Source organism: Triturus cristatus, chromosome 5_1 (genome assembly GCF_964204655.1).
Source record: "Triturus cristatus chromosome 5_1, aTriCri1.1, whole genome shotgun sequence".
Classification (NCBI taxonomy): Eukaryota; Metazoa; Chordata; class Amphibia; order Caudata; family Salamandridae; genus Triturus; species Triturus cristatus.
Window position 1 is genome coordinate 468,039,399 of NC_140587.1, and position 20,018 is coordinate 468,059,416.

General features: G+C 40.4%; 1 protein-coding gene across 1 annotated transcript in view; it reads left to right on the top strand.

Moving 5' to 3' along the window:
* TMEM64 (transmembrane protein 64) overlaps window positions 1-5,586 on the top strand; it is a 129,374-nt gene extending 123,788 nt beyond the window's left edge. Inside the window, exon 3 of the mRNA XM_085605304.1 lies at window positions 3,408-5,586. Within this exon, the coding sequence (XP_085461430.1) occupies window positions 3,408-3,599 (192 nt within the window). The 3' untranslated portion in view covers window positions 3,600-5,586. The remainder of the gene's footprint in view (window positions 1-3,407) is intronic.
* Window positions 5,587-20,018: the final 14,432 nt, after the last annotated feature.

A 20,018-nucleotide genomic window follows, 5' to 3' on the forward strand; every position in this document is an offset into this window, starting at 1 on the left:
AATGTGGTGGATGAAGTTTGTGCGGATAACTCTTCCCGGAATTATACTCAAGTAGAGAAAAGAAGATGCTAAGCCATTGTTTGTTACAGGTGTGGAAGCTTGAGTCATGTAGCTTCATCCGTGCAGTGCCCCACTGGAGGGAAGTAATTCATCAAGTGTGGCAGGATGGGCATTTTGCCTGTGTTTGCAAAGATGATAAAATGAAAGGTGTAGTCAAAAGGAGAACTGCTAGTGCATGTGAAGTTTCATGTGTGAGTTGTGTCTGCAGTCAAGATAATGTCTGTGAGAAGGATTAAGGGATTATTTTGTCTCTTGGAGATCCTGGTGATGAGAATGGGATTAGAAACCTCCGAAATGTACTGTTCAGTTTCTGGGCAAGAAACTGGAACCTATGGCAGACTCAGGGTCCCCATGGACTATTATTACAGAAATGTATTCCCAGGAAAGGAAAGCACATTGCAGACTATATGTGGCCAAGAGAGGGGTCAGTGTGTTAGGTTGGAGGGATCAATGGAAGCTGGCTATCATACTCCATCCTCGCTGCAAGGAATCCGTTTTGGTTGTAAATGGAGGTAACAGTGCTGTGGAGATTGAGTCTGAATTTCCTGAAGTTTTTTTCTAAGAGGTTAGGTGGGATGAGCAGGTATACCATTCTTATCAAGCTCGAGCAAGGAGCACAACCTGTTAAACAGAAATTGAGGAATCTCCCCACAAGGTGAGAGATGAGTTCAGGAGCATTTTTGATAAGATGTTAGATGGGGGAGTCATAGAAGAGGTAGACTCTTCTGTATGAGTTTCCCCCATCGTTGTGGTGCAGAAGGCTGATGAAACATTTAGATTATGCATTGATCTTGGAGCTCATAATGCTAACATAGTGGTTGATTGTCACCCGTTGCCTAACATCAATGAGGTCGTGAGTATGTTGGGGGGTGCCACAATATTTTCCACATTAGATCTTTGATCTGCATGTCAGCAGTGGGAGCTCAGCTTCCTGTCCTGAAGTTCCTACATTTGCTTGGCCTGTTTGCTTCCTGCATCCTCTTAGACACCAATGCACGCTGGCCTAAGGGAGCTCTTTATTGGTGCTTCTCCATAGAGTAGTTCCAACATCAGGGATACATTACAGTCTCCAGGAACTCTGTACTTGAGTTAAGCTGGTGGGAAAAAGAGGAAAACCTCATGAAAGGAAGACCTTTTTGTCCCTTTTCAGCAGTGTCCGTGGTAGTAACGGCGTCTCCCCCTTTGAGAGGGATACGCAGCTTGAGGACCTGGAGATCTGAGGCTTTTGGTTTCCTGAAGAGCAGTAGTTACACACCAGTGTGCTGGGATGGAGGGCTAGCCTGTTGGCACGCTCTTCCATTTCAGGTCCCTCGATTAAGATCTTGACCTAAAACACAACTGTTATGTGGTACGTAAACAAGCAAGAAAAAGTGGGATTTCAGGCTCTGTCGAGACGCCCATGAGGCTTTAGTAATGGGCACATCAATGTGGTCTCCGGCTGATAGCCAATCATTTGGGGAGCTTCTTGAATACGAGAGCCGACAGCCATGAGTGGTGTCATCACCCAGAGATAGTTCAAGACATCCTCACTCTTTGGGGCACACCTCAGGTGGACATATCGCAACTCAGAGCAAAGCTCATAGCCATGATGTTCTGCACCCCAGATGCGTTTCAGATGGTTTGGCAATTTCCACTTCACTGCGTATCTCCTCCCACACCCAATGGCACCACACTGAAATAGCCCCTCATCGTCTATCGCTCAGAAATAATCTGTTGTCTCAATAGAGAGGACAGATGCTGAATTTCAGTCATCAGATTCTACACCCTTCATGCATGGCTATTGAGTGAAGGAATCTGAGCACATTTCAGCTTCCAACTGGAAGTTGTAGACATCATACTTTCTGCACGTTGCCAGGCCACAAAATCTGTATACTCTGGGAGTTAAAACTAATTTGATTCCTGATTTTTTTTGGTTTAGGGATAGATCTTCAAAAAGCATTCCTCTCTATTGTACTACAATGTGTGCTGACCATAGCACAACAAGGTGCAGTAGCTGTGGTGAAGGTATCTTTAAGCCTTATCAGCATTCCTTTGTCTACCAGACTAACCTTCCCTGTTCAAGTCGTCAGTGGTTTTAAGATTCCTGAAAGGGTTGACTAACATTTATCTGACGGTGCCTTTCATTATGCCACAATGGGATCCTAATGTAGTTCTATGATTTCGTATGGGAACTTGTTTTGAACCTTTACACAATTATCTTCTGGGATTACCAACTCTTAAAACTGTCTTCTTAGTAGCCATCACTTAAGCTCGATATGCTAGTGATCTTCAAGTTCTTTCTGTTTTCCACCTTTTACATGCTTCTTCCCAGGCAAGTTGTGCTGCAAATTAAGGCTACTTTCATGCCTAAAGTGGTGGCTACACAGGTTAGACCCTACAAGAGCAGTGAATTATTACATCAGTTGTACTGAGGACCTTAGATCAGATTGGTTATACAGGATCCAAAAAGGTAAAGCGATATAAAAATGCATAATTTCCCAATGGAATCGTCTTGTATCAAGATCAGTTTGTTTCAGCTAAAAAAAACCCAGCTGAAGGTATCGAAGTTCATTATCCCAGAGCTGAATCTTTCACAACTGCAATAGTAAGAATGAAACATATAGTAGACATATTCAGGTTCACTACATGGTCTTTTCACATATCTTTAGCCAAAATTTACTGTTTGGCCTTGAACTATGAAGAGATGGCCACTTTGCATGCTCAGTACTTTAAAATTTTCTGTTATAGAAGTTGTTTTCTCCACTCCCTCCTCCAACAGCTTATTGCTTGGGAATCTCTTAAAAGGTGTGGAATCAGCAGGTAGAAGTATCCATAATAAAAAGTTAATTACTTTTAGTAGTAATCTTTCTGGGGGGGATACCCTGTCGACCAGTAGATTCCTCACTGTCCCACCCTCCCATTATTCTAACGGAGATAAAACAATTGCTACTGAAATATATGTAACCAAATTATGCAATACACCAATTTACAAGTTCAGTATGACCGCCAAGGGGATATGAATCCAGTGGTCGCATCACAAGTGAGTCTGACGTCATAAATAAGTTGCCTCCATCTGCCAGAGTCAAAGAGCTATTGTAAAAGTTTCTGGATCCAGTCTGCACCTGGGAATATTCAAAGGTGAGGCATCTACAGTTAGATAGTGTATCCACCAGAAAGATAGTAACTGAAGGTAAGTAACATTTACTCACTTTCCAATCCAAAGGGCTCAATACAATATCCATGGCCCTCATGGTGAGTGGAATGCTTGAACCATAGCCCCAGTGTTAAATATCCATTTTGGAGTACATATAACAGTTATTATTATTATCATAAGAAGAATTGATGAATATTTGTGTTTTTATTCACAGATAATGATCAGCATAGGACTTATGTTTTATGTTGTTCATCGAGCTCAAGTTGAACTGAATGCAGCAATTGTAGCCTGTGAATTGGAAATGGAGACCTCTGTCGTTGAAAACAATCATTTAAACAGCAGTGGTTCAACATTTTGCAACAAAAGGACATTGGCATTTTCTGGAGGAGGAATCAACATTGTGTGATTAGAGTTAGACAAATATAAGGTTGTTATAAACCTAAACAATTGCCAGGTTGCCTCAAAATATTTTCTTAAACTCACGGAGTTCTTTCAATTCTTGAGAGAAGATATTTAATAAATACATGTATGTGTACAAAATTTTGTTTTGTGAAGAAATGTTTGTGAACATTTTATACTCTTTTCTACAAAACTGCCCAACAAAGACATTTTATGGATGAACTTCGAACGAAGGCAGCAGATTGAATGACTAAAACTAGGCCCATTGGGTTGTTTTGGCACTTTGCGTTTTTATAGTGCTTTATTCTAAGCTAAATCTCTATTTGCTTTAACCCAGACAGAACCATTTCAAATGGCTGCTCTTGGTCTTAAGCTTCTCCTCAAAATCATGTTTCTTTGAAAAACGGTAGAAATAGGTTAATGGTTGTAATATTTAATTTTAGTGTCATTATTTATTAGACTACATAAACATTTACAAGATACTATTGAAAGTTGTATGCAATGTATGTACTTATTCGTGGCTATGCGTTATTTTGCAAATTTTAGAAATTACTTAAAAAGTGTTTTATTTTGCTAATTATGAAGACCATTTTTCAAAAATGAAACGTTGCAAACTGAATTATATTTTTGTAAATTAGGGAAGCAAATTGTCACAGAGCCATGCATAGAATTACAATCGCACATAAGCCTAAATTCTGGCTGTGGACTAAAGTGCTCTTAAATGTAAGCTTGTAATGTACACTGCTATATGCAAACTACCCAAGGGGTATTGATTAATGGATGACAGATCCTACTGTTTTCCTTGTTATCAAACTACCCAACCAGTGTAGTTTTCATGAATACCAACACTAGAGTTTTTCCATGGCATTATTGCAGTGTATGTGAGAGGTATTTTCATGTTTACATTTTTTTCGGGCTTGTAGTGAAATTATGTTCTACCTTAAAAAAAATAAATTATGCGTGCATGCAGATTAGCAAAGTAATCCCATATAAAGTGCTGGAGGTTTGGAGAATTTGTGATAATAACTTTGCCTTTAACGTTTATTCTTTTTTCTTTTGTTAAATCTTTAAGAACGAACATAAACTATTTAGCCTCTTATTGTTTTATTTTGAGTGCAATCCATTTAAAAAAAAAAAAAAAAAAATTACATGTCACTTTTGAGCGAACAAACTAAAAATGCGCACAGTGATTTTGGAAGTTGAAAACACTTTTGTTTATATTAAACATACAGTCATGTGTACAATCAGAAAATCACATTTATCTGTAAAATTGAAATACTCTTTCTGTAAATACCAACACAATTTGAAGAACTTAAGTGGATTCAAATGAACGCATTTGTTTTCCCTTCTTTAAGTTGCTTTGTTGAACACTTTTCTGTAGAGTCATTTCTTCTGAATAACATCAATTTTGTCAGTATTGATGGTTGGTTTGTTTACAGTTGCTCTCCATTTTCTCAGTGCTCATTTTATACTTCTGGTTCATTTAAACACATTTAATTTGCATCACATTTAGTAGACAACACTGTTACTTTACGCGACTATGTTTAACAGTGTTTTCCTAGTATATCTTCAGATGGTACAGTGTGTCCCTAATAGCAGTTTAAAAAGGGGAAAAGCAGCAACATTTTGAGTGTTGGGTACGTATATTACAGGTCCCAAAAGAATTTCACTTGCAAAATGTAGCACATCTTCTAGCAGAGCTATATTCATTACCAGGCCATTCTATATTGCAGATTGTTTGAATAAGTGCATTAAAGGCTAATTGCCTGTTTTTTAAAGTGTACATTTATTGTAACAATATTGCCAGATTTTTGTATGAAGTTCATATGTTGACATGATGATTTGTGATTTATTTCTTGACCATTTTAGTATACAATCTGTGTTCGCTTATTGCCTAAATATGTTAGTAGAAGAAATATCTGGCTTGAAAACATGTAATTTTTCTGTTGATCAGATTTCTCTTTATTAAAACTTACATTCTCATGAAAGAAGGATTTGATGTTCTCACTTGTTGACTCTTTATGTATATAGTAATCCACACTGAATCAAGTACGTGTTACTTTGTAAGCACCACAATCTGTTGAATAGTTTCCTATTAGCCATCATCTGTTTTCCACGTGTCACAGGTTTACAGTTTCTATCATCCCTGCCCTTTCATCTTCTCCGATATTTCTCAATTAATACATATGTCAAAAGTAGCCAGAACAGATATGTTGGTGCAAAAACATCCCATGAGATTGAATTTATTCTAAACAAAAGTCCCCAGTGTGTCTCAACTAATGAAAGGGGTGGCCACCTTAAACCCCTTTACATTTCTGGAACACAGTCCAAATTGATTGCATTCATTGTAAACACTATGGAGGAACACTAGTAGATTCTCTTTGTTGAAATATAGATAGGTTTGTTCTTTTCTTAGTCCAAAACACAAACCTGCTTCTAGCCAGCATGTGTTTCGTACAGGCCAATATCCCTCAACTTCTTCAGGGCTAGAATAACATGTGAATGTACAATTATATACCTCATATCATACTATGATCAGTGAAACTGACAGAGAATGGACTTCGGGTCCTTGATGAACTTTGTGATGAAAGTCGCAATTTTTGGGTCAATATCATGGTCGCAGGTCACCTTATTAGCCAAGGAGGGTCCCTGGCATTTTTCTCATAGTTGTCCCCTCTCCTTCTGGTCCATGAGCTTCCTTATGTGTCTGGCCGTGTAGCATGCTACTTTAGGGGCTGGGACCCAATCCACAGATCTGGAGTGGTATGTGTTCCGGATTCAGCATACCCGGTACCCCCTGGTAGTCATGGTCACCCATGTCCCCAACCTGGGTCTTTTGGCACCACCTTCCGGTCAACAGTGTCTACTCTGGCCTGGCTCGTCATCCCAATCCCTGTCGGGGGTGTCTGAATCTCCCCCGGCATTGTTATCTGTTCCCAGATGGGAACAGGAATCATCCTCGGGATATACCCAGTCTGGGGATTTTGTTTCACAACCAGGGCATAAAGATGCCTCTTTACAAAGGCTTGGCAAAGCCTCTCAAAGGTGTCCGAGGGGGTTGCTGTAGTTTTGGCAGCATGTCTGGTCTTGAGTTTGCGCCTTTGGTCTTCCTGATATTCGCTAGGAGGCGTAAGCCTCAGTCCCTCCCCATAATGGGGTAGCCGACTATGTTGGACAGTCCGCTCTATTTTTCTATGACTCAGGGGAGCTAGAGCTGATGATACAGCCCTCTTCAAAGATGCATCAGTGGCATTCACCAACTCTTTATGGATGGAGAGGAGGCCCTGCTCCTCCTCCACCAACTCTCACATCTTCTCAAACTCACCTGCCACGGTTGCTCGGGTGATAAGGAGGAAAAATACATGAACTGCAGTTAGCCGTATAGGAGATGTATATCAACAATGTGGTGTTTGGGCCAATGCTTGGGGGAATATCTATATCAGCAATGTGTTGTTGTGGACAATGCTTTTTGGGTAAAATAATCATGGAGGCAGACTATCTTTTTACCCTTCAGTACTAATAGGCTATTTACTAGACCGAGATCGCTCGGTTCATGTATTAATATGTAAGTGTGAGAAGATCTATGTAGGAAGTATTATTCGAATGACCAACGAGAGAATAATTGAACACCTTAGAGCAGTCAAACAAGGGGACCCGAGATATCCATTTGTCCTACACATGTTAACATGCAACAAGCAAGATCAACAGAACATTCCGATTTCATGGCTTAGAAGTTACACCACAAAATGAAAGGGGTGGATATCGGGGACTCCAGTTGAGGCGGCAGGAGGCAATATGGATAATACGCCTAAAGGTGGTCGACATGGGACTCAACATTGACCGTGAGTTACACTACTTCCTGAGAGATTAGGAACATACCTATTGTGGATGGATGTACAATACTGGAAGATGCGGATCAGGCTCCCAGTGGCAGGATTGCCGCTGCGTCTTCTGGTATGCAGCTTTCAATTATGGAAGTGTATGCCACCCCAATAACAGAATGGTGGGTCCTTGCAGCATGGCCCTTTTAAATTGGAGCATACTGTATATGTTGATCATCAAACAATGTACTCATATTATGCCTTCTTGTATTTATTGAGATGTTACTTCTTGTATTGACTGGGATGTTACTTAACTTATGTGGTTGGCAGAATTTATTTGCAATAAGAACCCTCACCGACTGAGGGGGGAACATGGCGGCCGGCGAGTAGCGGGTCGCGGAAGCTCCCACAGGTCAGGAAGACAAAAATGCGCTAACTATACGCTAAATACTAATATCTCGACATAAATGTATCAAGGAGGCTACAGAATTTAAGGGGATCTAAGGACAAACATTATTTTCACGATTTAATCATTATAACTCAATTTCCAGCTGTATTACCTGCACTGACTCGTATGCTGCCTCGAACTGTGCTATTCACTGGAGGGCGCTGGTGCTGCGAGAGCGGCGGAGGTGGCGGCAAGACCGCGGAGTGGAAATCGGCGGTGTTCGGCGGCCTCGATCCTTTGGCACAGTGTCGGTGTGGTGAGAACGCCGGCGTTGGGACCGCGGAGTTGGAGCCGGCGGTGATTGGCGGCTTGGTGTGCTCGTCGCAGCGGGGGGCGAGCCTGGTGAGATCGCGGGCGTAGGATGTCCATGGGGGTTTGGAGTTGCTCTGGTCCCGCACTGCATGTGAACTGAGCCGCGGGTGAAGAGCCGTGACTCTAATCCCCCTCCAGAGCTTCCAGAACGGGGGAGGGAGTGAGAAAGGCGGAGACGAAGGCGGAATCAGAGGCAGTATAGCCTCGGTGAGACCAAACCCCCAAGCTCAGCACCAAAGCCTCGATACGGAGTATCAGCTACCGCAGAAAAAGGGTAAGGAGAGGGGGCCAAGGCTGGAAAGCTTAGGTGAAAACTCTTGGGAGAGGATGGTGAGGAGGGGACACAAGGCAGAAGAACAGAGTGTTAAAGGAGGGAAACTGGCCAATAGATCGGTGATACAGACTTAGGGTGGACACAGTCTAGATACTCTTTAAGAAGTTCTAAGCTGCAACTACATTTTTTGGACTCACAGGACATTGAAGCCAGTCAAAATCAAAGGGCGGTGCAACCGAATACCCCAAAGAAACTTCCAGTACAAAGCAAACCAAAACATTTAGGAGAACACAAGCATAAAGTGTCTGGAAAAAAAAGACTGTATTACCGATTCGGCAAACCCCTAAACTATCACCGTCCCTTAGAAATTTCTTCAAGATTACTCCCACCACACTAGTGTTAAAACCAGGGGCCGAGATCTCGACATATGACCCTACATAAAACCTGTTGGACCCTACGTCCAACGGGTTTTACCCGCAAATGGATAAAGGAGGGTTGCAAGAAGATATTTTACAGGCTCCAGAAATGACGGACATAGTAGAGGAAATATCTGTAGAGTTGGAACAGAGGACCCAGGGCAGCCCTAGAGAGTTCGATACATCACATATACCACATATATCACAGGCACCACCAATAAATCATCAAGCCATGACCACCAGAGTTAACTTAGGAGAGCATGATGCGGTGCAAGCTGGACACACTGCTAATCACCCCCAATCGTGTTCAATGTGCAATCTACTACAAGCAGTAGCGGAAGAGATGAGAGAGATTCTTGGGTTCTGAGAACAACCAAGTAGATATCAAAACCTTATGTGAAAAACTTGAAGCCATATTGGACTCTCTCGCTGCTAGGACCACTGCCCTTGAACTGACTGTAGCTGACTTAGTCACCCAGACGGGGGACAATACAAAGCCTATAGCTGCGCTAAGGGAGAAAGGGCTGGAAATGCAAGATATATTAGTCGTTAGAGAATTCACAAAGAAGAAACAACATTCGCCTACTCAAGGTCCCGGAAGGGGCGAAGGGGAATAATCTGAAAGAATTTGTAATAAAACTTATAAAACAGGCCACACATATTGACTGCTCAGAGGAAGTACTCAGGGCCGACAAACAAAGAGTGCACAAAGATCCTTTCAGACTCAACCCTAATAAAACGAGACCCTGGAAAATCTTAGTACATTTCTTGACATACAATCTAAAAGAAGACATTTTAATAAAGCACTGAAATTAATTTCTCTTTGTGAAGAAGATGTAGCATTTTAAATATGGTCAGATGTCTCTGCAATCACAGCATCCAAACAATGAGAGCTGGGGAAATTGCTTGATCCCCTAAAGAAAATGGGAGCTACAGCACAATTAAAATTTCCAGCATCATTGAAGGTAATGCATAATAACAAAATGCAGATTTTTAGAAGGGTGGACGATGCTGAATTTTTTTTACAATCAATATGGGGAGATCATGAGACAAGAAAATAATAGCTTCCGAGATACAAACATTTTTTTTCTAGCACTTTGTAAATCATCATTGAGTTCTTGACCTGACAGGGGGGGGGGGGGGGGGGGGGGGGTATAGGCCTAGGTAGAGGTAATGGAAAACGAAACGAAAGAGGGACAGTGTGAAGGCAGCAGAGAGTGTGGAGCATGTCCAAATCGTCATAATAGATTCAATTATATAGTGAAGATATCCAAGAGATGACTTGTCCAATAAGGAATCCGGATTTCAAATAAAGATACTTTCTTGGAACCTAAATGGGCTAAGAACAAATTATAGAATGCAAATTATTTTTCCAATATTTAAGAGACACTCCGGAGCAGAGTTTTATATTACAAGAAACCCATCTGTTAGAAAATGCTTTCAAATCATATGTAAATCTAGGAAATGGATCCAAGACGTAGCTTGTACAACTCAATCACTACCTCTATCGGAGTGGCAATTATTAGAAAGAAAAATTCGGCTATCTGTCTGGAGACCAGCACAGTGGATAAAATGGGGGAGATGGGCTATAGCCAAAATTAAATTCCACGCTTATAAGTTTACAGTTCGGGCTATTATGGTCCAAATACGGATGACACAACTCCTTTTAAGAACTTATTATCGGAATTGTTAAACTATACAGACCCGCTGATATTAGCTAGAGATTTTAATGTAGTTCTAGATCAGGTATTAGACAAATCAAGAACAAGTAGATCTGTCCAAAATTTTAAAGTGAGAGCATTAATTAAGAATGCGATGAAACAGCTAACGTGGTATGATGTTTGGAGGTCAAACATGGGCAGTAAGAGAGGTTATTCCTTTGTTAACAGAAAATACAGACATGAGTCTAGACCAGACTATTTTCTTCTGAATACAGTTTTAAAACAATGGATCCAGGATGTCAAACATGTGGGGGAGCACTTGTCTGACCATTCAGCAGTATCCTTAACACTCAATGTTTCAATCAGACCGACCTCCAGGAGATGGACATTACAGCGTGCCATTCTTTTGGAGGAAAGCACAACTGAGAAGTTAATTTTGGAAACCGCTTCTTTCAGACGAACCTAGGCACTGCCCCGATACAAGTGGTCTGGGATGCTTACAAAGCTTTTTTAAGGGGTCTAATAACCTCTATACAATCCGCTAGATACAAAAATATAAAGCAGATATAGAGGGAATAGAAAGAGAAATATAGAAAATAGAGTATGACCTTAATACACAGCAGAGTAATTCATTGAATGTAAATATTTCTCCAAAATTAGAATCTCTTAAATCAGACCTGGTGGCTGTCTTGGACTCAAGGCTAAAAAAGAAATGGCAAGCCAGTAAAATAGCTCATTTCGAGTATGGGGAGAGCTGCGGGAAGCTTCTGGCATGGAAGACTAAACAAGATCTAGCTAGAAGCAACATTAATGAGATAAACTCTGATGCCCTTGGAGTTGTACTTAAGACCCCAAATGATATTGAAAAGGGCTTCCAGTCACATTTTGTGAAGGTTTACCATGAAGATCTAGCTGTCCAAGAAATAGAAATAAGGAATTGGATGAGCCAGACGCCTCTAAACGGTATTACTGATGATAAATCTAGGAATATGGATATGCCGATTTTCGAGGGTTGAGATCAGAAAGGCTATAGCATCGGGTAAATCTGGAAGGCCGCAGACCCAGACGGACTGCCTACGGAACTATACAAGGTTTTAAAAGAAGGTCTTATTCCTGTCATGACGTTACTATTCTCACACATCTTTGAAGAAGGGTGAGACATACCACCTTCGTGGAATGAAGCAACGGTAGCATTAATCCTCAAACCCTCTAAACCACTATGTTCATGCGATTCATACCGGCCAATCTCTCTGCTCAATATAGATTATAAGATTTTTTCTAAAATATTGGCAGAGAGATTGAATGGGGTGGCAGAGAATTTACTACATCGAGATCAGAAGGGGTTTGTTAGAGGCAGGGAATAAGAGACCTTACCTATAAGTTGGTTGGAGCAATAGATGTAGCGACCCTACACAGAATCCCCTTGGCAGTAATAACAATAGATGCCACAAAGGCGTTTCATAGAGTGAATTGGACCTATTTAAAATACATATTAAAAGAAAGCAATTTTGGTAAAAACTTTTGCAGGTCAATTTCATTGATTTACAATGCTCCTACAGCCAGAATTTTAGTAAACAGTAACCTTTCTGACTCATTTAAAATCCAGAGAGGAACTTGTCAGGGTTGCCCGCTATCTCCAATGCTTTTTAATTTGTATATAGAACCGCTGGCTGAAAAGCTTAGAACACACTTTAAAATACCCTCTTTTAAATTCAGAGAATGGGAGAAAAAGGTGGCATTATATGCCGATGAACCTCATGATATATACGACGAATTTAAATATTGCACTCCCGTTAATATATCAAGAAGCACAGAAAGTTGGATAGGTTTCTGGATACAAAATAAATGAAGCTAAAACTGAATGCATGGTTTGGAATTTGAGAGATTGTATCCATCTAACAAATTAAACAATAGGATATTTAGGAATATTGATCACTCAAGATATTGATAAAATTACAGAAACAAATCTTCATAAAGTTGGGAAAGAAATACAAAACTCCATAACAGGATGGGCCTACCTTCCTCTGACCCTGATTGGTAGAGTCACCTTAATAAAAATGATGCTGTTGCGAAAAATAATCTTTCTACTACAAAATATTCCTCTAGCATTTAATCAGAAAACCTTAAACTATACAGTCAAAACTAAATAATTTTATTTGGGCCTCGAAAGTAACTCCAATATCGTGGAAGAAGCTACGAAGGAAAAAAAATAAAGGAGGGCTATGCCTCCCAGATCTAGTTTTATATGCAAGGGTATTCTCTTTGAGGGCAGGAAAAATGCTCTTGGACATACCAGATGGCTCTGACATTGGTGTAATGTTTAAGGAGATGCTCCTGGATGTGGAGAGAGGAAGCCAGGGCTTCTTATACAAATTTGGAGATCTAAGGGTTTTTTTAAAGAGTCCGCCTAAAAATACTATACAGCTTAGTAAGTACTTGGGCCAAGATCAAGAACATTTTAAGAATTTGCTATTTTAGCGCCCTGGCTCCCATTTGGAATGCACCAGAATGGACTAGAGACGTTTTATCAACCCCTTTAGTCAAAGCAGGAATTCAGCGATGGGGTCAGCTAGCCCCCAATGGAGCTTTGCTATCTTGGGAAGAGATGAACTCATTGGTCGATAAAGGATTATCTAAAATTAAATACTGGCAAATAAAAAGTTGGCATCAAACTGTTGGGATGGCTGTGGGCATATCCAACGAACTGGAAATGACACTATCAAAGAAAATTGCAAAGAAAAAGAGGTGGCGACTCTTATATTGGTTACTTCTTGACCTGGAAGAGGGTTAATTTAAATGACCAACGGAGCTGTGGGGACAGAACTTGCCTGGCTGCAACCTCGAAGATTCATGGCAAGTATCTCACGACATTCTACACACGACAGTGCAACCTGCAAATTTAAAAAGAAACCATATCTTTTGTATTCACAGGGTGTATTGGACTCCTTAAGCTTTCAAAATTTACGAATGGTCCAGTGCCAAAGTGTCTCCAGATCAATGCGGATGACATCCATATGTTTTTAACTTGCCCAAAGTTAAGTCATTTTTGGGCGGATGTAAATTGAGGTATAGAAAGCATTTTTGGTATAACTACACAGGTAAGCATAAATTTAGTTTTCTTTGGATTGTTTCCACATTAAGAGTTTATGTCAAGAGGGGAAAATTGATTATGTTTATACCTGATCTTAATTGCACGAAGGGAAATTTACAAAAAATGGGTTAAGAATATTTCTCCAACTCTTTTAGATTGGGTGATCTCTATCAAATATACAATGAAGCTGGATAGAGCTAGATTGAATAAAGATCAAAACAACAGGAAAGATTTTTGTGGCCCATGCGAAGAATGGCTGGACAGCTTGGATCAATAAAATAAAAGCAGCTTATATCAGTCCAATGATTAAGCCTTTACACTAACTTACTAATTCTCTCTGATTTCTGTGAGGTTCCCTGAGAGATACAGAACCAATCTGTAGAGAGGCCCTGTGTAAAGCGTATCCATCTAGATACAGAGCTCTCCAGTTGGTTGAAAGGGGGGCCACAGAAGTAAATCGAACAAGCTCTAAATGTATCTGATGGCGAATGAGGACAAAAAGTGTATTAAAAAAGAAAAAGAAAACCCTCACCAATTGTAAAATGTAGTAATGTCAACAACCCAAGAATTCATGGCCGACCCTCACATGGTATGAAAATGATCCTGTACAAAGCATGAACAGGATGTGCGTAATGTATGCAGATGGCAAGACATAGCTGTAATAAGAGCTTCCACCAATTGTGAGACAAAATATGTGTATAACCCATTACCCTATGACCTACTTTCCACACTGCATGAAATAATGGTGATACTCTATTATTAATGATAACTTTTGGGGCCAAACGAATGGTAAGCGTACATTAAGGAATGTGAGCTAACGTATGTCTGACTTGACAACATAGCAATACATGATTTGCCATGATTTAGAATGCACTACCCGATCAATTGAATTTGATAGTCTGGTGCAACCCGAAACTGGGGAGGTAATACATGTAGATACCAACCACTGAGCGGGATACGTTTTATTTGAAGCTTTACCCACTAGATGGTCAATAGAATTTCAATGGATACAGCCCGTGACAATATGGCCACCGCCATTGACCTGGTATAGTGATGTGACGCGAGGCACGCATTAATTTTTCTCAAGTATGGCGATTGTGATTGCCAATGTAAGGAAACTACGCACATTACACACATCTTCACCTGAGCACTAATGCGGGTTCGATTTGCGGGGAATTTTCCTTTTTGCATCACTGTTAAATTAAGCCATTGTAATATGGGCACCATCCACGATGCCTGTCTGTGAAATTTAGCCATGTTAATATGGCCACCATCCACGATACGGATTAGTGGCAACCAGAACTTGAATGACATTTACGTCACCCACGTTTTGCTCTTAACTGTGCTCATACCTGACACACATCGTCCATATACTTGTTGCTGACACTTGCGGCGCACCGGATAATTAAGGGAACATACACTCTGACTTAAACTAAGTGAGATTGTTTGGCTGATGTGGTTGGCTGAGTGTTACAAGAAAGGTAGACACTTCCCACTTAGTCATTGAGATGCACTGTCACCCGGTACTTGTTGCCGATACATGCTGTGTACCGGATAACTAAGGGAACGCACACTCAAACTTAAAGCAAGTGAGATTGTTTGGCAGATGTGGTTGGGTGGAATGTTATGTGAACGGTGGATATTTTCTGCCTAAACTTTGAGATGCGCTGTCGCCTTGTACACTAACGCTGTATGGTGCAGTTGGAACTGGTCATACTATGATGTTTATGAGTAACTTACAGCGGACTAAGCTGTCGAGTTGCAAGGCTGACCTCATCGGAGGTTTATGCCGCAGATAATACCGTATGGGTGCGTACGTTATAGCCAGATTATGGGGTCAACTCGAGTTGAAACTAGGTGAAATGACATAACTTGTTTTTTAACGTGAGAATTTATGCCAAAGATTAATACTGCATTGCGGCCAAGACTGTTAAGTTTGCAATGGCTCCTGTTAGTAGCGGAGCAAAGTGGCGTGACACGTAAAGACATATATGGTAATTACGGAGTGTTAGATGCTTTACTGGGAATTTTATGTCAGACCATGCGGCACGAACAGGTCTCTCTTGTGTTCACTCAATTTGTGAATTGGTAATGGCAGACGTGTGACGGTTACCGCATCGGAGCAGGTGATTTCCTGTTAGATTGATTTATAAGATGTATGACGATTTTAGTTGGGTCAGAGTATCCGTAATGATGCGTTTTATCTGCAGATACATCCACTTCTTATATACTATGAATTAAAGCACAGCGACTAACAGGTGGAGGTAAGACTGGGCACCTTGGTGCCACAGAACTTAGAAAGAAATTTTATACATTTATTTGGCCAAAATATTTATAGCGTTTCTCTGGTTTTAATCTGACGTGACAACCGCTCATAGAGCCTGTCAAAGACCATAATATTGAGTTTGTTTGGAGAGACTGAGTAAGTATTGATTCAGTTAGGCCTATATAACATCACCTCACCTGACACAAAATAGTCTAGTACACCTAAACAACACAGCACAATGGGATATAAGCTTGAGGTTTGACACAGGGTGTCTTTGAGTTAAAGATGCACCAAACACCAAATACAACACCTTCTGTATCCTGAGTGCATGCGATCTAGGTTGTGGGCCTGTCACAACTCCTTGACTTTCTGAAATATGATTTCAGTACTAGTTTTTAATTCTTGCATTATGATTTATCCTAGAATCTTGCCCTGAGGAAGTCTGCGGTGACACCAACAGCTTGAGACGTAACAAGTGTTGGCAAAAGGGCCCATATCTCCAAAACCGGGGAATAAAAAGACTTTTAAAACCACAATTAATTTCTGTGTGCCTGGAGAACAGTAACAACATAATTTATATGTGTAGATATATATATATATTTCTCACACTCTTTCTAGCACAGAAAGAAATGGGTCACACTCTTTTCTTTCTCAAAATTATTCCAATAGACCCCTTTTTAACAGTGATATTTGTTATGGTTTGTTAATTTTGAGTTTCCTTACATGTTAAATGTGTGAATTATAATTTAGAAATTTTCAATCATGATTTAAGTATGAGAAGCATCCAAATAGTAAAGTTGTTTCGTCAAGACATGAACTATTAGGAATCACTCTCCACTGGAGGAGTAAAAATATGCCTTTTAGAATTTGTTTTGCAAGAAATGAGAAATGAAAAATGAATTTACACTAATGTTTGATAAATGCAGGTACAAGCGTTACAAAATTTATTGAGGAAAGGTGCGGTTGTTAAAACCTTTAATTTAATTTTGTTATATTTTGGTTATATAACCAAGTAAGTGTCAACATGTAGGGTCTATTGGAATAATTTTGAGAAAGAAAAGATTTCACTACAATTCCCAGAACGCCCCATCACGAGATACAGGAAATGACGTAATGTTAAACACAGGTTTATAACATGTGACCTATAGGATGGGCGATACCGTGAGCAAGATCTCGGTGGAGACCGAAACGCGTTGGTTTGTGTTTGTTTAAGGAGTAAGAGTGCAAACATTAAAATCGGAAAAGTGGAAGAATAAGACCAGAGTGCGACCCATTTCTTTCTGTGCTAGAAAGAGTGTGAGAATTATTGGCGGCCAGGCTCGGTCGCGGGACAACGCACAACTTAAAGAGCGCCATATCAGCGAAAGGAGCCAAAGGAGGATTTATATATATATATATATATATATATATATATATGTATATATATATATATATATAATTTTCACTGAAAAAACCATAGGTTTCACACACGTTATAGTTAAGAATTAGTATTTAAAAAACCTTGAAAATTACATCACTGTAATTAGACACTTATTTACCCATGTCTTCTTCCATTAATCTTTAGCTATACATATATTACAAATATTTATTTTTCAGAAAGACACATATGTCATCAGTGATGTAATATCTGACGTCATCAGCAGAGGATTGCGGTCGCATGAGTTATAGTTGCCAGCACTAACTATAACGGGGGAATTTCATTGGTTTTTTACGAGTGAAATGTCCAGCTAACTATAACATGTGTGAAACCTATGTTTTTTTAAGTGAATTTTCAAAGTTTTTTAAATGCTAATTCGTAACTATAACGTGTGTGAAACCTATGGTTTTTTCAGTGAATTTCAAAGGTTTTTTAAATGCTAATTTATGTATGTATTTTTTTTTTTTATGGAATTTTCAGCCTGCGCGCACCGTGCGCGCACGGTGCGCGAACTTCGCGGAATTTTTTTCCGTTTTTTACCGTGCGCGCACAGTGCGCGCACTCCGCGTTTTAAAAAAAAAAAAAAAAAATCTTTTTTGGCCCTTGGGGGTCCTTCTGGGACCCCCTGACAAAGGCTAGGGGGTCAGGAACTGTCCACCCTGCCCCCTTTTCACGTTCTCCACCTTTGTTTTTCACCCCCTCAGACTGCGAGAGACAAAATGGCGGCCAACACTTCCTGGTTTCGACCGATTCGAATGTTTACCGACATCTAACAACCAATCAGAATTGCGCTCGTGCACGGCAGGGTGCACGCACGGTGCGCGTGTATAGATATTTATATTGTTTTAAATGCTATTTTCTCAGGAAATACTGAACAGATTTACACGAGACCTTCAAAAGGCACTTCCTTGACCTTATGGCTACCTCTCTGCCAAATTTCACGTAATTCTGTTCAGCCGTTAGGGCTGTACCTTCGACTAAAGGTCCTATGGGAAAATGCGTTTTGGAACCCCCCTTTTTCTCGGCCCCCGCTTGACGAATCACCCCGAGACTTTCAGGGTAGGAGCTGAACGGAGCGCCCCACTTGTTTTGAAAATTTCGCGAGAATTCGTCAACCGGCGCCAAAGTTATTCAAAATAGAATTTTGAGATTTCCTATGGAAAATAGGTTGTAACTATAACTATCTACTGGCGACCGCCAGTAGATTATATATATATATATATATATATATATATATATATATATATATATATATTGTGAATGGTTTCCAATTAGTTTTTATTTGGAACGACATTGTACTCTGCGTTTGAGTTTTTCTTCTATTTCTTGCCTTGAACACACCTGTAGTTTGCTGTTTGTTTACCGCATTTCAATTGGTCTACTTGGGAGGAGGGAAGTTAGTTTGCACTATATCTTGCATGGTTGGTTCTCAGCGTGTCATGTGATGAAGGGCGTTGCAACACGGCCGAAACGCGCCATGCCAATCCATATGGAATAAACTTGCACTAATATCTACTTCCAGCGTGCTGTGGTCTGTACCTGTGCTCCTCTAAAAAGTTGGATTTATGGGAACCTGCTTTCTTCATTTATCTACGGCAAAGTATGGCGATCTTTGCTTTACAGACCCTCCCCGTACCTTTGAGGCTGACTCCTCTATGGCCGATATCGCGGACGTGATATCTCAGTAACCCGGAAGGGATCAACATTGAGGCAGCCCCGGCAGCCGAGTGTTTTGTGTATTGCGGATCTCGGTGGTTTCTCTCGGGACAACAAAGGTCTATGTGAGTCAGAGGATGACAGCGGACCTATCGGAAACCGTTGAGGGTAAGCCGGGATCTGTATTTACCTTTCTTGCATTTGTGGGCGCGGGGAATACGCTGTTCTGAATTACAGGAGACCTGCCCGTGACCGGTGGCGGGAACCTGAGTCCATTATTCCAGTGTTCCATATAAAGTCGTCCTTGGCAGACGCACTACGGAACCGAGAGGCCATAGCGGACACTCTTTTTGACAATCTTCCAAACAATGATGTGACACCTGGTGAGAAATTATTGAAACACTTCAAACTGAGCAAAGCTTCTAACATTGCTGCTAATATTGCAATCTCTGACAAACCAAGCATAAAACTTGCCGCCAGTTATGTGACCAATCTTAAAACAATACATGCTCTTGTTAACAATTCAGATGACGCTGATTGGTCAACCCAACAACAACTATCTAATCTAGGCACTATTGGAAATTCACCAGCATTGAGCCATTTTCGCCCAAACTTCACCTTCATTCCACTCATGCCGAAAGATGCTTTGGACATTTTTAGTGACTGTGTCATCCAAGATCTTAAAGTGCTTAATCGAAAAATAATGAAAACCAGTAAACATCGATCATATTGTGATCAGCAATATTCTATTTTAATGAAAAAATTGAAGAATAACACTAATGTAATCATAACAAAGGCCGATAAGGGAGGCAATGTTGTGTTGTGGGCAAAAAGTCAGTATTTACAGGAAGCATACAGTCATTTGAACGATGAATTCTGCTATAGGAAGGCCACGGTCAATGATATAAGAAAACTAAAAGACACCATTCACAAAGAACTTGGGCAATGGAAAAGGGATGGTCTTTTGAATAAAAATGAACACAGTTTTTTTAAAGTTGATTTTCCGATCACTGCAGTTTTATATTTTATTCCCAAAGTGCATAAACTACAAGTGCCCATCCCAG